Here is a 19,956-nt window from a genome sequence, read left to right as displayed (position 1 = left end):
AGTGTAGCTGTGGAGTGGGGGGGATGAATTTTCCTCCTAGTCAGAGGAAAAGGATTAGAAAATGGAAAATCAGATTGCAGAGCAGTTGTAGGGTGGAGAAGGGGAGAAGCTGACAGCATCAGGTAAATCTAGTCTCAGTAAGTTAGTAAAAATCCAGGGGTTAGGGATGTAGATTCGTTTTAAGTACAAGAATAATAATTTTACCTTGTTGATTGGTTAGCATTAACCAATATAGTGAAATGTTTTTAAGTACCTGTTTTACTTATTACATGTTTACATCAAAAGGATTAGTAAAACTCAGAAACCTTAATAGGAATCTTTGGAAAATTAATTAACTACAGGATAGAAGGAAGGAAAGATTAAGTATAAATATAAATTTCCTAATGCCCAGTTTTAAGTGGTTCTAGGTTTCAAATCTTAGGAGATGTTACCTATCTAAATTTACTGTTAAGATACTTAGGATACTCAATTTACAAAACAAATCTTTTCGAAAATTCCTTTTAACCTCAGTGATGTCACCTAGATATTGTACAAAAGGAAGGGCTCAAGTTATAGATTCTCTAGAACTTACAGATATTCATTTGATTGAATTAAATGCCTTGAATACAGTTTTCTCAACTAGTACTTAAATATATATGTATACATTTTTGAGGAGATAGGAGATGTTACTTTTTTTTTTCATTTTTACTTTCTTAGTGACCAAGAGTAGTTGTAACTCTGAATGAGTGAGTGAGTGAGAGTGTGTGTGTTTAAATATAAGAGAGAAACGAGAGAGAGAAAAGTTCTAGAAACTTTTGCATATACATGCTTTTATTAAAATATGTCTTTCATTAAATGAATACCTATTCATTGTAAAGTTTAGAAAGTATAGATTAGTAGGAAAAATCATCCTTAAATCTCAGAGATAACCTCTATTAACATTTTTTGATGTATTATCCTTCCAATAATATATTTTTAAACTGTTTACAAAAACCTATATGCTTTCCTAGCTAAATCATTGGAGAATAGAACAATAACATTCTAGAGCAAGAAAGATTTTAGAGATGATAAAAACTGGTGATTTTTTTTAAAACATTTTTTTAGTGAAATATAACATATATATTAGAAAAGTGATAAATTTCAAAGTATAGTTTAACAAGCAGTTATAGAGCAAATTTCAGAGTATAGTATGGGTTACAGTTCCACAATTTCAGGTATTTCCTGCTGGATGTTCTAATATATGGAAACTAAAAAGAAATACCTATATGATGATGATTATTATAAATAGTAATCCTTTGTTATAATCCTTTGTTAAGTCCTAACTTCTCTGTTACAGCTCTTCCCTCTCATTTGATCATTCTGTTAATCTTCTGGAATATTTGGGCAATCACCATTCTAAGTTCTTCATTCTTGGAGGAACTTGTACCTCTGAGATTCAGGGTTTATCTCGCATAGAAACAATCTGGAGGTTTTAAGTTTCTGAAAAATAAACTTAATAACTAAAAATTTTATGGAGTCTTAGATAGAGCCCTGGGTTTACTTTAGGGTTTTCAGGAATACGAAAAGCAGAAATTTGTTTTTTAGTTTATTTAATTAATTAATTTATTTATTTTTAAGCATCAAACCCTTTCTTAATATATAAAATATAAAATTGAAGCTCTCTAGTGATAATATATTTGGTAGCCTAGAGTTTCCTGCTACCCAGTCTTCCCTACCCCTTCCCTGAAAAATAAAAACAAGAAACTGGCTCCCTAATACTTTCAGGAGCTCCTGTTGAAATGATTTAGCCCTTATTCTAATTTTCTACAGTGTGTTAAAGGCTTTTTGCTTTTATTCACTTGCCTGTTTTCTCAGTTTAAGTTCTTTTTGTTTCCTGCAGTAAAAACTAGATTTTCATATGCCTTTCCAAAGGAATTTCCTTATAGGATGAACCATGTAAGTATACGGTATAAAATAAAACTTCCTGTCATTGCTATCATAAGTTCGCTCCATTCTAATGTTTTTTAACTTGTTTTATTATATAATATAACATATATATATATAAAGCAAAGAAAGGGAAAAGCAATAGTTTTCAAAGCAGTCTTCAACAAGTACTTACAGGACAGATCCCAGAGTTTGTCATGGGCTACCATACCATTATCTCAGATTTTTCCTTCTAGCTGCTCCAGAACATTAGAGGCCAGAAGGAATAAATTTTTTTTATCATCATAATTGACTTTTTTCTTTTCTATGAAAAATAACATATATACAAAAAATCAATAAATTTCAAAAGCACAACACAACAATTAGTTGTAGAACAGATTTCGGAGTTTGGTATGGTTACAATTCCATACTTTTCCATTCTAGTTTTATGTTAGAATAAACTGAATAGTCTCACAGAACTTGTAGTTTCACATTCTTCAAGCACATAGACGATAGCTCTAAGTTAAAGCTAAATTTCTTCTACCATTAAAAAAAAATAGTTCTTAACAGTGGTTATCAACCCTAGCTGCCCATTAAATCACCTTGGCAGCTTTTTGGTAATTCTGATTTCAAAGTCTCTTCAGTCTAATTAAATCAGGGTTTTTTTGGTTGGGGCCCAGGCACTGATATTTTCTGAAAGTTCCAAGGTGACACTAATGTGTTGCCAGAGTTGAGAACTATTATAATGGAACAATGTGAAAACCATTTTTTAAAAATTGTTTTATGAGATAGATTTGAATTGACGTTTTTAATAGGCATGCCTTTGTTCTACCTTGCAAGCAACTTACTCTATTTAAATTATATTTTTCAAGTTAAATTTTCAGTTTTCCTTCCATTTACTGATTCATAATATATCAAGAATTACATTTAAGTAGAGATCATGAATTTTTTATTCACAGGGTAAAGAGTGTATTAGAAATTTGAAGTTTATTCAGGATATTTTAAATAAAAATTAATAAGAGGGTGCACGGGTGGTTCAGTGGTAGAATGCTCGCTTTTCATGCGGGAGATCCAGGTTCGATTCCCGGACCATGTACCAAAAATAAATAAATAAATAATAAGTAATAAGAACACTTATAAGAGGCTGGCTTTTCCTTATTGAGAGTAGAATGCTTTATAATCATAATTGCATGTATTATATAATAGTAAATTTTTATTGCTTGTGTTTATTATAATTTTATTGTTTTTTTAAGTCATAGTAAAAATTTGTGGCAAATTACTGCAATGTATTTAAATGTTAGACTAAGCAGATTCATCTAATAGGGGTTTGTGTTGACATTTGATTGATGATCTCTTTTTTTCTAATAGATATTAGAATGTGAATTCTATCTTTTAGAGCTAATGGTAAGTATGCTTCTTTTCTGTGATTAATAGAGTAAAATTTGTTCTCAAATAATAATGTCAGAAAATCTTTATTTAAAGAAATGATTTGTAGGGAGGTTTGTTTTAAAACCATTCAAATGATACATGGTGGTCAAATAATAGTAGCCCAGTAGTATCATCACCTTTGTCCTCACTGAAGCCTGTAAAATAATTCAGGTATCCTACTTAAAATGGGGAAACTTTTCTGTTCTATAGTAAGTAACTATAAATAAAAGGATTAAAAGGAAAACAGTCAGGACATTAAACCACTGTAAATTATTTGCACAATTTGTATATGTGTGCGGTGTGATTTAAAGATAGATTATGTCTTTGGCAGAATTCTGCTCCTCCATTTGGGAATTACGGATTTGTAGGCTAATAAGAGGTTTCAGTGTGTTGCAGATGTGACACTTTGAGTCTCTAAGGGAATGGATGCTGACTGACTGCCAACCGATTTACCAAGGTATATTCCAGAGAGAGCACTGCCTTCACTATTATAGTAGAGTTTAGGGTTGTCCTACTGCTTGCTTAGATTAAAAGGAAGCAAGCATGAGTTAGAAAAAATTAATTTTGAAATATACAATTACAAATCAGTTGGGTTAATGATATCATTTTTTGTGTTGTAATAAATCTGTTTTTATACATACACATTTTTTAAACTGTTTCTAGGATTGTTGCTTGATAGTGTATCATCCTTATAGACCTTTGCTCCAGTATGTGCAGGACATGGGCCAAGAAGACATGTTGCTTCCCCTTGCATGGTAATTAGAACAGAAGTTATTAATAGTGTAACATGTTTTTAGATAGAAAGGTTGACAACTAAATATGAAGCTTTGTTTTTAAAGACATTAAACTAGTGCCCCAAGATATTTTATGCTGAGCAAAATATCTGCTTGTTGAAATTTTAATAACATTTAAGTGGTGTAAATGCTAAAATGATAAAGATCTTAAATTGTCTGTTGGATAAATGTTCCATTAAAGTTTAATTTTTAGATTTGTTTACATGGAAATTAAGACAAATTATATTTAAAATAATCAGAATACTTTTTGTTGGTATTCAGCATACATATAGATTTATTGTGTAATTTCTGGTTTTCTATCTACTTTCTTTCCAGTTTTTGAAAAATTAGAAAAATGTGTTAATTTTGTATAATAATTTTTTGTGAGGTTTTAAAATGTGTTTAAAATGTATTTGGCTATAATTTGTTCATTAAAATATGCTTACTCATTATCATATTCATGTATCCATCTTTTTACCTTGATATTTTTACCTTTTATATATGTACTTCAGTAATATAAAGCAGGGCAATCTGGTGCTCTCTGGGGAGAAATGAACAATCATATGAGGTAGTTCTTCTTTCAATAGTATTATTTACATTTCTGTAGGAGGATAGTGAATGATACCTACAGAACGGATCTTTGCCTACTGTATCCTCCTTTCATGATAGCTTTAGGTATGTAAATATGGTATACCTTTATTAATTAAGTTGTTATAAACCTATTTAGGTCATCCTAAAATAAATTTCACCCTATTGTATGTTTTTATGTTCCATGAAATAATAGCCTAATCCTTGCATGTGAACTTTCAATAATATGAACCGCAACTATCACAAATCAGGATTATTGTCCCCCACCCCCACTTTTTTGGTAAGTTTTTTAAAAATTCATTTAATTTTAATCCGTGTCTGAATGGAGCATCTCTGTTTAAAGGTAAAAGTTCAGAATTAACCTGCTAATGTTCATTGTAACTTACATAAAATAACTGGGCCTAGCTTTTTTTTTTTTCCTGAGCCCAGGTTAAATCCCCAGAGATTGAGTAAGGGAGCCTTGATGATTTGATGAGGGAGAAGTTATCCACAGTTCTACTATTTGTGGAAGGCAGTGCTGTGATGAATTTGAATAGATAGACCTAGATTTAAACTTTGCTCCTTTATAATTGTAGCAAAGTTATCTAACCTTTCTGAGTTTGTTTCCTTAATTGTAAAATGAGGAATACTAATAATTCTGTATAGAGTTGTTGTAAGAATTAAATCAGATGTCTTAAAAAGTACCAAATAATGCCTGGTATATATTAGGCACTTACTAGTTTCTGTTCCCTTTCTTCTATTGATTTCTGTCACTCCATTATCTTGATTCCTCCCCTCCCCCCATTCTTTTACTTAATTTCATTGGTTTCTTTCTTTTTTTGTCTGTTGATTTTTTCCTTTAATGTTATTCCTCAGCCTTCTAACATCAGGGATGGCACATATGTTTTACTTAAACTGTAGTTTCTTATAGGCCCTATATTTGGAAGGATTCTGAGGCAGCGTCTGGGAAGGAACGCTGGGATCTTTGTGAGTAGGAAGAGAATAGCAGGATATGTGCCATAACTTTGCCATCCCTGTTGCCTCTGTTTCTCTGGGTAGTCTTATGGAGGCCTAGGGCTTCTACTTTCTCTTATGTGCCGAAACATTTAAATTCCTTCATATAACCAAAATCTTGCTTCTCAGCTCCAGTTCTTTATATCCATCTGCCTTTTAGATAACTCCACTTGATATCTCATCAGTACCTCATACTCATATGGTTAGGACTGAGCCCATTACTTCCCCCACACACACCCCAAATATTCTCTTTTTAATGTTTTTGCAAGCTTGGTGAATAGCACTAGTCAATTACCTTAGTTGGAAACCTGGTAGTTAAGCCCTTTCATCTCCCTCAACATCTACATCTGGTTGGTTACCAATACCTATCATACCTTCCTCTCAAATGTCTTATATATCTATCTCTTTTGTGGTATTATAGCCATCACCTCATTTCTATCCTGATTACCACGGCAGGAGTGGCACATCGGAGACTCCAGCATCCTTGTTCTTAGAGTGAATCTCTCCTTCACATGTTAAGCTAGGCTAGTAGTTCTCAGCAGGGAATAATTTTGCCCTCCTAGCGGACATTTGGCAATATCTGGAGATTTTTTGGGTTGTTACAACTGGAGGCAGGGGGCAGGCAGTGCTATTAGCATCTAGTGGGTAGAGGCCAGGGATGCTGTTTAACATCCTACAGAGCACAAGAGAGTCTCCCACGAAAAGAAGTTGTCCAGCCCAAAATGTTAGTAGTACCAAGGTTGAGAAACCCTGAGCTAGACTGAGCTTTTAAAAATGCAGAATTGTCTCCCAGTTAAAATCTTTAAATACTCCTCCCAATTTCTTGATAAGATTCACAGCTTTTTATACCACTTACATACTATTATCTCTTCCTATAGCCCCACTCTTAACTTTCTCATTTTTTCTTATGGCTTGGCTCAGATACCACATCTCAGATACCCCCCCTACACACACACACACAATATCACCCCAATCTGGATTTAGGATGCCTATTCTGTCTCTAATTTATCCTATTTATTCCCCTGTCAGAGCATTTCCCACATTTTATGTAATTTCAGTCCTGTGGCTTCTCAATCCCTCCTGGACCCAAGCCTTACTCTATAGCTTTGTTTGACTGGGGCAACCAGTGTGTTGGTTCACATTTTAGTCACTGTTTGCTTAGAATGTCATCTTAGCAAAATCATAAGAGTCACTGGACTAGAGAATATAACTCTTTATCAGCTGGGGTAGGATCAGGATAACGAGGCTGCTCAGTAGCAGTTGCTTTAGGCAAAACTGTGAAGGAAATGGTTGTCTTTGGGTTCTGTTACTGTCTTTGTTCATTCACTGTCACTATAAAATGCATTATATTTTTTCTAACTTTTATTTGATTACAATACTGAATTCTATACCAGTGTGCACTTCACATAACTTGATTATATACTAATAAAAGAAAAAAAGCAGAGGCAACACTTCTTTTAATTGAAATACCTAAACATAAGTATTATTGAAACTTATCCGTGTATTGATTGGCTGTCTGTTTTGTCACATTCATTTCTGGATGCAATTTGACCACTACTTTCCATTGCTGTTCAGAGATGACTCCACTGCTGTAATCTCCCTGTACTTTTTCTTCTCTAATATGCTTTTGACTCTTAAGGCAACTATACCATGAATGGCATACAGTGAGGAGCAGGAACAGTCAAGACTAATGTAGTTTAGTAATTTTTTTCTACTTACATCAGATTAAATAATGAGACAGTGGCAACTATTATATGAAGCAATATAATTTTATAAAAGAATATTGGAAAATATACATGATAATTGTAAGTGAAAATCTTATCTTTAGTTCTAAGTCTGTATATTCCATGTTTTCAGTTAATCGTAGGCAGTTGCCTCTCATTTTCTTTCCAGCTTGCCTACATGTAGCCTGTGTTGTACAGCAGAAAGATGCCAGACAGTGGTTTGCTGAGCTTTCTGTGGATATGGAGAAGGTATTTTTAAAAATTCCTTTAGTTGTGTGAAAACATGGGAATGTATAACATAGTGAATCTTATGGTAAATTATGATTATGATCATCAGTGCAAATATTAACGGTTATTTTATGAACTTGAACAAATGTACAACACTATGGCAAGGACTTAAAAATAGAGGGTTATTTGGGAGAAAATGTACCTATTGCAAATTATGGACTATAATTAATAGAAATATCTTAATATTTTTTCATCAGCAGTAACAAATATACCACACCAATAGTAGGAGTCACAATAGAAGGGGATGGGAGTATTTTTAAATTTTATTTTATTTTTTATCTTTTATTTTATCTTATTACTGTTACTATTTGAAGTAATGAAAATGTTCTAAAATTGTGGTGATAATTGCACAACTGTGTGATGATACTGGGAACTATTGATGGTTTACTTTGGATGGGTTGAATAATGTGTGAATATATCTAATAAAAGTGCATTTTAAAAAATCTCCTCAGTTGAATATAGACCTACACATTTAAAAAATGATGTCATATTTACTTATCTTCAGCCTAAAATCTTTTTATGTCCATCAGGCTAAAAAGATTGTTAATTTTAAAAGATTAAGAAATGTGTTTGACAAGAAGAATTGATGTTGATTGTTTCTATTCTGGGCTAGGGTTTAAACAGGACAGTAAATGTTTGGTTGGATTGGTTGCAAACCTGTACCTACCCAGTGACCACTGAATAACTGTGAACTTCTGTAACATAGCCTGTCTCCTGGCAAAATGGTTTTCGCCCATTTTTCTACCATTTCTGCCAAAATGTTTAAAGCATTACAACTAAATCCAGGGTTAGATCTACCCAGCTAGGGAAGAGAGGGCTAATTGGGAAATTATGTCAAATTTGTAGCTGCCAGTTTTTGAGTGCCTTAATTTTTATGAAGAGTAGTTAACAGAGATTCAAAACAACATCTTGTGTCACTTCTCTTCCAGTAAATTAAAACAATTGATACTAGAGAAGTATACTCTGTAGTGGCATTCTCCTTCATGAGTAAAACCGATATTCCTAGCACTTCACTAGTGTCTTTGGAATTCAGGAGGATGGTCATAATGACTTTCTATTTATAGTGATTTTGTTTGATAAGATATCTTCAGATAGAAGGAAACCATTTGCACAAATGGAAAAGGATGGACAGGGCATACATATTGAAAGATGAGAGGCTGGGCAGAAAAGCCTAAATAGGGGTATAGTGAAAAATACCACTTTCAAATTTATTAGAATTGTCTAATATAACTTGATGACTTACAGAGTTTCTATCTTTTCATTGTTTTTTAGGAATGCCTAGTATTTGTTATGTTCTTTATATATTAAATGTTGATTGTTAATTGTCACTGAGAACATTTCAAATGTTTTCTTCTAGATTTTGGAAATAATCAGGGTTATTTTAAAACTGTATGAGCAGTGGAAGAATTTTGATGAGAGAAAAGAGATGGCAACTATTCTTAGTAAGATGCCAAAACCAAAACCACCTCCAAACAGGTACTTTGTAGACTTTAATTATTGTTGCATATTGTATTATAGTCTTTCTTATATTATGTTTTGTTATCTTTTTCTTAAATTTTTTTCCCAAAATTTCATGGTTCATAATTAATTTATTTCCTACTAAAACACAATAATCTCATCTATTTAGTAGATTTTCCTAGTGAAATGACAGGTCTATTACAGGTATCCCTCAACATATGACCATATAATGCATTGAAATTTAGATGGAACAGAATTAGGGAAGTTTATTTAAAATTCAGTAATGAATTCTATAACAGTCCCATGTTATTTTGATGCTATCATTCCCCCCCCCCCCCCACTACTGGCTATTATCCTGTTTTAATACACTTCAGTAGCAGCTTTCAAAATTTTTAGATGACTTATTTGATATTTTAAAGCTAAACAAAGAACTTTGGCTTTTGAGTGACCCTAAGCTTCATGGTTATTATTATTATTATCTGTTCACACTTAACTTAGTTCAGGGTTCTCACCCTAACTGTACATTTGGTCATTTGGGATGGGAATCTTTTAATACCTGCACATGACTGGGCCTTACTTTAAGAAATGGGTTTAACTGATGGAATGAAAAACCCAGGCATTAGTAGTTCTAAAAGTTCCTCAGGAGATTCTGAAGTGCAGTCATGATTTAGAACTCACTGATTTAGTTAATGAGTGAGCCTAGTCACACTAGTAAGATGTGCCTGGCAATTAAATCTCAATGTAATTTTGTTGTTTTCTACTCAGCCTGGGTTATGCAAAAGCTCTGGTGCAGCAATAAGAATATTATTTCATTGTAAAAAATGATGTTCCCCTCTCCCACAAAATCAGCTACTAATGCTCATAGAGAAAGTGGAGAGAAGAGGTAAAGAATATTAACAGTTTGTAGCCAGAAAACTGTTTAGGATAAATTTTGGAGGGGAGTATTAAAATCACAGTTGTTTGTATCTTTAATAGAACCCAGTGTCATACTCAGAGAAAAAGTAAATTCCTCAATCTTAAAATGAATACAGTAGCCATTGCAAAAATTGCCCAATAGCGAGAAGATAAAAATTCTAGAAGTTAAAGAGGTAGGTAGCCTGTATTGTGAGAATATGCCCTGGAACTATGTGATGTTTGTCAAAAAAGATCCAGGAACTTGTACACATTTTCATGAAGTAACAAGTTGCAAAGCCCAATGAACCCCTAAAAATTGGTTCAAGAATTAGAAGATATTCTATGCGTGCTGCAAAGCATAGCAGAGGTAGTATCAGCTGGTCACACTGCTATGGAGATGATAATTTTATAACTGTAGAAGCTCATTCGAGAAGAGAGTATTAAACACTAAGAAAAACCAGCCAAGTTGTCAAGGTTCAATTATGTAGTATATGTCCCACATCCATTCAACATGATAAACACAATGGATCAATATCCTGACTTTGATCTTGACCAACATTAATAAGTTTGGTATTGCTTTTCACGTAAGTAAACATTAAGAAATCTTCAGACATAAAATTCCACTCAGTAAGTTCATGGAAGAATGTAGTGAATGGTTTCAAGAGGTTTCCTTTCTAGTAATGGTAAAGATTTCATGGACATGGCTGAGTGATGGTTAAATTAATAGCAGGGTATGAATGGGCACTGAGAGAGATTCTTTAACAATCACTTTAATAAAAAAGTGAAGATTTGGAAAATAGAATTAGAAAAAGCTGAATATAACTTATATGAATTTAGAAACATTTTCAGTATGTGTACGTTAAGGTAAATTGAGAAACAAATCTGTTTTCTCCCTCATCTTTTCAACTACCTGGTTCATCTACTTCTTTTACCAAAGGCTTAGCTCAGTTGCTTTATAACCTGGCCTTATCCTCATAATCTTCATCCATACATTGCATGTGCAGTATAGCTTCCAACATTATCAATTGTTATTCAACTTTATTACCATAGCTTCAGTGAGTCCAGGCAAATTCAGGTTACACAGTGATGATAAAATTAAAAAATAGCCTATTCTAAGAGCCAGCTTAGTTGAATATAATTATAAATGACTTTAATTTCATATGTATTGGTTCATTAAAGGTTAAACCATTGGTTCGAATTTTAGTTAAACTCTGCTGCATTTTACAGAGGAACAGGTGATATATTTATAAAGTTCTCCTCAAGTTTCTCTCAGAAATGTCAAGGGTCTGTCTGCTATATTTCCCTGAGAATGTGACTTGATCTGATTGTTTTAAGAGCCACCTTTGGGGCATATTATAGGACACTGAATCTATTGCATACAGATAAATGATAGGAAGATTTTAAAAACCTTCATCTATGCAAATATTACATGGATTACTGACTTGATTATCTAAAACAGTCAGTAGTACTGTTTTTTTTTTCCATATTGCTCTGCCAACTCAGTAGCATGTTATAATTCTTATAAAAGACCTTAGTATCATATAAGTTTTTGGGCTCCAGTTGTTAAAGTTTCAATAAAAGCCATTGATTAGGAAACAAATATAGATTGGGGGCTTGGGGGGTAGAGGTCAAGCTACTGAAGTAAAGAAATGCTACCCATCTTAATCATTTATCTAGAAAACTAAGTTTTATAGCATTAAGATAGATTTGTAGGGTGTGGCTGATAAAATTAATGTTACAGTTTAAAAAATAATAGTTGGCTTATATAAGGAGCTGTTTAAGGCAGTCATTCAAACAGCTACCTTTGGATGCATGTTTTGCAGAAATTCCCTGAATGATTCTCCACTAGTGGCAGGGCCTGAAGCTGCAAGATGATGATGGACAGGATAAGGCAATAATCCTATTGCCACAGTTACTGGTATTTTCAGTTTTTAGTTATATTTATTTTAAATATTCAGCATTTTCCAGGAAATTATCGCATTTCTTTCTGACTTATAAAGGTTTGCTGTATTTACATATGATTTTACTATGCTTTTGGACAACGGTTTTTTTGCAAGAAAACTTCATGATTTTTATAATTAGTCAATAGGAATAGGATTTAATTTTATAGGAGATTTGTTCAGAAGAAGCTCTAATCTCTATGTTGAGTGATACCTGTAATGACAATGAAATCCCAATACCTAATTTAAGTTTTTTGAATGTATATGGACATAACTTCCAGAATGCTTGTTATATGTGAAGGCACGAAGTTCCATAAAAATAAAAACATAAAACCAAATGTTAGTCTTCTGGATTTTAATTTTTTCACATCTCTGTTTTACGATCAGAAATGTCTTTGCTTTGTAGAATTTTCTGTATCACAGAATAACTAACTTAAAAATTAATAGATTTATCAGGCTGTTGAAAATGAATCTTTTAATTGGTGTAAAATCTCTTTCTTCCCCACTTAAACAGTGAAGGAGAGCAGGGTCCAAATGGAAGTCAGAACTCTAGCTACAGCCAATCTTAAAACATTCCGAAGAATTCCGTAGTGGACCACTTGGAAATAAACCATTGGACAGATTTCTGTAATGTCTTCAGTGGAACACAAATGAAAATGAATAGCTTGTTTCTGTCAAGCATATTGGGAGGTGATTTTATTTTTGCAAAATAATTTTTTTCTTTATTTAAATTGATTCTAACACATTGATTAAAATCTCTTGATTATAAAACTTTGGAAAGGTTCTAAGGGGACCTACAGACATATATACATAGACGTTTCAAAATTAATAGCTTTTTGATTAGTATAATTTTTTTAAATTTTAATTTGGATAATAGAAATTATAGCTTTTTATTATAATTAAGCCAGGAAACATGAAGCATAATTTGTTTAAAATTCTCTTTGGTCACTGAAGGGCCAAAAAAGGACATAGAAAGTCAAATATATGAGGGTTTTTTCCCTCCTTAAGTTAAACTTTAAAACTATAGTTTAAGGAATCAAATCTTACAAAATCCTGGAAGATTTTGGTAATGATGTTGATAATTTCAGGGAACTTAATCAAGTACCTATTGATTTAAAAGTGTATTTTATTCAGTAGTTTTGGTATCTTGCCATGTGGAAGATATAGCCCAGTCTAACAGAAAAGTGCAATATGTATAGCATACTTTTGACATTTGAAAAGTTGTATTAATTCTGTAACCATTTTGAAATGCTGGGCAAACAAAAAAGAAAAAGATCCTACTTTGCAATTGATTCGCAATCAGGCATTTTGAAAGTTAATTGGATAAAACACCATAATGTGGTTGAAATTTGATAAAATTTTAATGTTAATTTTACTCTACTGTGAAAAGTTTTTTATAAGATATACACACCCTAGTTTATTTTTGTGTTTTAGTATGGATTTACAAATTTATTACACATATCCTGAGCCAGGAACACAATCAGGTTTCAGGCCAGTTTGATACTGGCTGTTATTAATTCTGATATGAGTGTAGGACTTCAGACTAAATGTTATGTCAGTGGGACTGTGTTGTCTGTGCAACGTGATTAATCATTTTCTTCAGACTTGAAGGAGAGTGATAAATAAAATTTGGAGTCATAGGATGTTGATAAATGGTTTAAGGATTAAAATTTTTTTTATAAATCAATTGTGAGCAATGGATTTTTAAATTAAATGTTGACTTCCTAGTATAAAACTATAAGAATAAAAGTAAGTTCTCCAGATATATATTGACTAGTGTCTTGAATTTATCTTTTTGAGTCTGTCTTATGTTGTTTTCTGAGTCCTTCCTTTAGATAGGTTATCAAAGTAAAGCTTTCTATAGTTATAGTATGTCAAAGGGGTTATTTCAAATGCGTTATAAACAGACTTTAGAATCTTGCTTCTTTTTGGAGAGTATCATATGAGCTGGAGTGGGAGACTGTGTATAGGGTCAGTACCAGTGACAAAAGTTCTAGGCTTATGGAAGGATAAGAAATAAGGAAAGGGGCCTAAAGGAATTCAAGTTTGACTTGGGTTGGAAAGGCAGAGTGATTATATAGCACAATCATTGACTTAGCTCTAATTTTTCCTTTATACATACCTATTTTCTTTAAAAATTTGAGACATGTACAAAAGTAAAAAATAGTATAATGAACCTCCATGTACCGATCACCCGGTTTTAAAAATTATTAATTCATGGCCAGTCTCATTTCATCTAAACCTCTACCTACTTTCCCAAATTTGCATCTTATTTTGAAGCAAATACCAGACATCATTTCATCCATAAATATTTTAGTATGTATCTCTAAAGGATAATGCTTCTTTTTAGACTATAATAAAAAGCATTACTTTACCTACAAAATAATTAGTAAAAAATAATTTCTTAATATCAAGTATGTGTTCAAATTTTCATGACTATTAAAAAATGTTAAATTTTAGGATCTAAATAAGGGCTACACATTGCAATTCACTGTTACATCCTTTTAAATCCTTTAAATCTTTTAAAATTCATGCATCCTACCATCTCATTTGTATTTCAAGAAATTGGTTCACTTGTCTAATAATAATTTTCCACCATCTGGTTTTTGCTGATTGCATTATTGAGATGTCATTTTAATGTACTTGTTTTCTGTATTTTCTGTAAATTGTAATTTAATCAGGAAGCTTTTATCAAGTTCAGGTTCTTATTCTGTCTTTCTTCCTAAACTACTGTAAGGTGGTGGTATAGTCTTCCATCAAGAGGCATATAATTTCTAGTCTCCTGTGATTTAGCAGCCCTCAATATGTAGTGTCTTTTTTTTTTTTTAACATGGGCAGGCACCGGGAATCGAACTTGGGTCCTCTGGCATCGCAGGCAAGCATTCCTGCCTGCTGAGCCACCGTGGCCCACCCAATATGTATTGTTTTTAAAAGTCAAATATTATCATTAGACTTCCCTGTCCAGTATGATAGCCACTAGCTACATGTACTATTGAACAGCTGAAATGTAGCTAGTCTTGAGTTGAGACATGCTGTAAATGTAAGAATACACATTGGATTTCAAATACTTAGTGAAAAACAAAAGAATGTAAAATATCTCAATGTTTATATTGTTTACTTTTTAAATGACAATATTTTGGATAAATGGGATTAAATAAAATATTATTAAAAGTAATTTCACCTGCTTCTTTTTACTTTTTTTACAGTTTTATTGAGATATATTTACACCCTATACCAGTCATCTGAAGTACACAATTAATGGCCCACAGTATGATCACATAGTTGAGCTCCATTCCCATGATCAGTTTTAGAGCATTTTCATTACTCTAGATAAGAAAAAAGAATAAAAAGTAAAACCCCAATCCTCCTATAACCCTTATCCTCTCCTATTGTTGACCCATAGTGTTGGCGTGGTCCATTTGTTACTGTTAATGAACGAATATTAAAATATTACTGTTAACTTTAGTCCATAGTTTGTAGTAGGTAAGTTTTTCCCATATACCCTTCTATTATTAACTCCTTGTAATAGTGTCATGTTTTTTCTAGCTCATGAAAACTTTTTATTTTTTTTTTTGTATTTGTACATTTAATCACATAGTCCACCACAGAATTCATTATTATACATTCCCATGTTTTAATACTTTTTAAATGTAAGAAAATTTAAAATTGTGTATATGTGGCGTGCATTTCAGTTGTATTGGACAGTGCTGTTATAAGGCATCATAAGGAAATAACAGACCCCTGTCCTATTCTCCCTACTTATTCCTGGTCCCCAAAGGCAACCGTTTTAACTGTCATTTTTCTGCTGTTTTATATGTCCATGTAACAAGCTTATAATTATGCACTGGGTTGAGCACATATAATGTGCCAAGTATGTTCTAAGCACTCTACATCTATGAGGCCAATTAACCTTTAGAACAATTTCATTTTAGAGATGGGAACTTAGGAACAGAGAGGATAACTTACCCAAGTAACAGGTCAAATAAATGACAGAAGTAGAATTAGATTCTAGTTATTAAAACTTAGGCAGTTGAGTTCCAGGGCCTTTGCTGTTTTTATTATTACTATTTTGTAATATTTTTATTGAGAAATCTTAAACTTTACCATATTGCCTCCTCTGCTTATGTACCCATTTTTCTAAATGTAAATGTCTACTAACTTTTACTCAAAGATTTAAGATTCTGCTTTCTCACGTATCTCCCTCCTAACCCCTCAAACCCCTCAACTTGGTCCTATACTAGAACTTCTACTGTGATCATATACCCCCACCCCTAATTTGTTTACTTTTTATTAAATTCAATATAAATTTTATATGTTGATAATACTGCATTCTGTAGTATACCATGATTACATTTCCTTTTTTGTAGAACTGGGTTGAAGTCTATCTGGAAGTAGTAATTGTCCTGATTATTCTTTGTTCGGTTTACTTTGTATTTTTAATTAATTTATCCCCAGAATTACTTATGTCATTTTTCATTTATTCCTGAAATCACTAATTCTCAGGGAGACACTTCCTAGAGTCCTTCATCCACTAGTCTGGACTATCTGCTTTCTAAGCCAAGGAATAGATCTGTCATTGAAGGACTGATCATACTGAGATTTCGCCCTGCTTTCTCTTATGCTGATGATATCCAAAATATGGGGAAATCATTGGCTTTTTTTGTTTGCTTATTTATGCCTTTGTTTTGATGAGCATATCCTCTAGTAGCTTCTTAAGAAAAGGTGCATTGGAAATAAATTAAGATTTGCATATTATGATTGTGCTAAATACAGAATTTTCCTTGCTTCATTGTCTTCTAGTTTCCACTGTTGCTATTTAAAGTCCAGTGCCATTTTGCTTCTCAATTCTTTGTATATGAGCTGTAATTTTTAACCTTGAAGACTTTAAAATCTTGTCTTTATTCACAGTACTCTGTAGTTTCACTCTGATCTATTTTGGTGTTGGGCTTTATTAATTCTTTGTGCTGGGTACTTGGCCTTCCCAATTTGAAAATCCATGTTCTTCCTTCCTCTTATATTTTCTTATATAATTTCTTTTATATTTTCCTTCCTTCTACTTTCTCTGTTCTCCTTTTAGAGGTCCTTTTTAACAAATGCTGAACTTACTGGTTTAATCCTTTATTTTCTTTCTTTCCTATCTTCATTATGAATTACTCAGTTTTACCTTGTAATCCTTCTATTGAATTATATTTCTGCGACTTTCAATTTCCTGCATTTCTTTCTCTCTGCAGGTACCTTTTTCTTTTAAGTAGCATCTTGTTCTTGTTTGATAGTGCAATTCCATGCTCATCATTCTAAAGACATTGTTAGCTTTTTTGTTTTATTTTTAAATTTTCTTTGTTCCCTTCCTTCACATAGTTCCTTTGAAATTTTTCTATTCAGTTTGGTTATAGTCTTTCAAATTAGAATCTAGCCTTAATTGTCTCAGGATCCTTCATATTTGAGAGACACAGAATTTTAATTGGAAGATTTCTGTACATTGGTAGCCTTCATTGTAGGGTAAGGGAGCAACGAGGCTTTTTCATTAGGCATCCCTCACCAACATCATTTTCTGAAGGTTTTTCTTTGGGGTAGGTCAGTTTCTCCGTAGAGGGATCTTGTGGCTTCCTATCTAGGGTGGTATGAACTGGGCTGTCAGAGTTCTTGGAGCCAAATGAGGGCAAAGGGCTAGGTATTTCATTGTTCAGTATTCAGAGTTTCACTTAATTTTTCTGTTTTCAGGAAGATGCTTAGTTGGTAGTTTCACTGCTTTCTTTACCCATTGATGTTAAATTAATGCAAACAGCAACACCAAATATCAGCTGCCTTTAAACAGTTACTATATGGTACTGATTCCCATAGTCATCATTATCATAGGATGGTGTTATATATTTGACATATTATCTGATTTAATCTTCAAAACAATACTATGAGGTAGAAACTATTATCCCCATTTGCTGCACTTAAGTCAGATTTTGCAGTTTTTAACCTATAACATTTTGTGCTGGTTTGAAATGAGGTATGGACCCTAGAAAAGCCATGTTTTACTCCTAATCCCATTTTGTAAAGGCAGCCACTTCTAATCCCTATTCAGCATTGTATGTTTGAAACTGTAATTAGATCATCTCCCTGGAGTTGTGATTTAATCAAGAGTGGTTGTTACGCTGGATTAGGTGGAGGCATATCTTCACCCATTTGGGTGGGTCTTGATTCATTTCTGGAGTCCTATAAAAGAGGATACATTTTGGAGAATGAGAGAGATTCAGAGAGTAGAGCAGAACGACATAGCCACGAGAAGCAGAGTCCAACAGCCAGCAACCTTTGGAGAAGAAGGAAAATGCCTCCCGCGGAGCTTCATGAAACAGGAAGCCAGGAGAGGAAGCTAGCAGATGATGCCAAGTTTGCCATGTGCCCTTCCATTTTAGAGAGAAAAGAAACCCTGAACTTCATCGGCCTACTTGAATCAAGGTACCTTTCCCTGGATGCCTTTGATTGGAAATTTCTGCAGACTTGTTTTAATTGGGACATTTTCTCAGCCTTAGAAACTGTAAACTAGCAACTCATTAGATTCCCCTTTTAAAAGCCATTCCATTTCTGGTATATTGCATTCCACCAGCTAGTGAACTAGAACAGATTTGTTTCCTTTTTCCTTCTTATTCTTGGCCCTGGACAGACTTGCAGCACTTAAAAGTGGTATTGACAAAATTACATTTTCCATTAATTGCTGTCTTTACATATCAAGAAAACATTTCCTTCTGGATAGTGGTAGAAGCAATGTTTGATTTATTTTAATGCAAAATTTCTCACAGATTAGCTTCTAATTATACCTCTGTCCAGTACTTCTAAGGCGTACACATACTCGTTAGCAAAAGGGTGGATTATCATTGAATTCAAGAGACCTGCCTGAGAGCTTAAGTCTTAGGTAAGGTAGCATGAATGAAGGAAACTTGAGTCACTTCAAATAATTCAGAACTCTGGGAAATGTCTGCTGTTGCCACTTTTTCTATGACATCTTTCTGTGCCAATATGAAAAGGATGTAGTGTATATATAGTATTTAAAAATATGTAGTCTGGCTTTTCTCTTACATTTCTAAGACCTTTGATCTATTCTTATATTATCAAAGTAAAAGTGATATTCTCCCATGATTGAAATAAACAGCCACTTGGTAAATAACGCATTAAACCATATGTTATGCTTTTACCTTTTAAATGAGACATAACACCATAGGCCTTAGTAATGGTTTTATTTTTTAAGACGTAATTGCACAAATCAGTGCAGTTTCAGAAATATAGGAAATCTGTTAAATTTTTATTTCAGAAAAACTGACAACTAAAATTGCTTTTATAAGTTTGACCTCATATAGGAAATAAATTATTCTAATTTAATTTGTTAACCCTTTGTAGCTTCAAAAAGACATAAATACATTATAATTGGAGAAACAGAATATACTGTATAAGTTTTTTCCTTAAAAAAATGTATCAGGAATCCAAAAGTATTATAATTATAGAATCTGGTTTAAGTGTATATAAAATTGGGGATAAAAATAGTTTCTGTCTCAGACATACAAAATGTAAATAGGGATTTGTTTAGCCAAAAATAAATTTTATAAAATGTTAATATTGTTAAAGCCTGCTGTGTTCCTCTTGCTTCCTCCAGAAGAAACCATTGTCCTGAATTTAGTATTTGTTATCCTCATAATTTATTTATACTTAAACTATATGTGTACATATGCCTAAATAAATGCTATGAGATTCATCCTTGTTAGTACATGTACCTCTATTTTTCACTAATCCTCTCATCAACTATGTGTAACCTCCTGTTAAACCCATCTGCTGGGTTTATTTCAGTTATGATATTCCTAAACTCTAGAATTTAAATTTGATACTTTTTTGTAGTTTCCATTTCTTTGCTAAATTTTTCCATTTTTCATTCTTATTTAAAAATTTATCACAGTTATTTTAAAGTCTGTGTCTGAAAATCCCAATATGTAGATGTCCTGTGGATCTGTC

At 32.7% G+C, this 19,956-nt stretch overlaps 1 protein-coding gene across 5 annotated transcripts in view; it reads left to right on the top strand.

Moving 5' to 3' along the window:
* CCNC (cyclin C) overlaps nucleotides 1-13,736 on the top strand; it is a 30,083-nt gene extending 16,347 nt beyond the window's left edge. For 3 of the 5 annotated variants that reach the window (XM_077162483.1, XM_077162481.1, XM_077162485.1), the window contains exons 6-12: nucleotides 1,859-1,914; nucleotides 3,250-3,285; nucleotides 3,973-4,064; nucleotides 4,690-4,757; nucleotides 7,557-7,636; nucleotides 9,033-9,151; nucleotides 12,482-13,736. In XM_077162483.1, coding sequence (XP_077018598.1) covers nucleotides 1,859-1,914; nucleotides 3,250-3,285; nucleotides 3,973-4,064; nucleotides 4,690-4,757; nucleotides 7,557-7,636; nucleotides 9,033-9,151; nucleotides 12,482-12,536 — 506 coding nt within the window. In that variant the 3' untranslated portion in view covers nucleotides 12,537-13,736. Of the gene's footprint in view, nucleotides 1-1,858; nucleotides 1,915-3,249; nucleotides 3,286-3,972; nucleotides 4,065-4,689; nucleotides 4,758-7,556; nucleotides 7,637-9,032; nucleotides 9,152-11,850; nucleotides 11,946-12,481 lie in introns of all 5 variants that reach the window. The other 2 variants (XM_077162484.1, XM_077162482.1) reach the window with 1 other exon arrangement.
* Nucleotides 13,737-19,956: the final 6,220 nt, after the last annotated feature.

Source organism: Tamandua tetradactyla, chromosome 5 (genome assembly GCF_023851605.1).
Source record: "Tamandua tetradactyla isolate mTamTet1 chromosome 5, mTamTet1.pri, whole genome shotgun sequence".
Lineage (NCBI taxonomy): Eukaryota > Metazoa > Chordata > Mammalia > Pilosa > Myrmecophagidae > Tamandua > Tamandua tetradactyla.
This window is presented reverse-complemented; position numbering and strand designations above follow the sequence as displayed.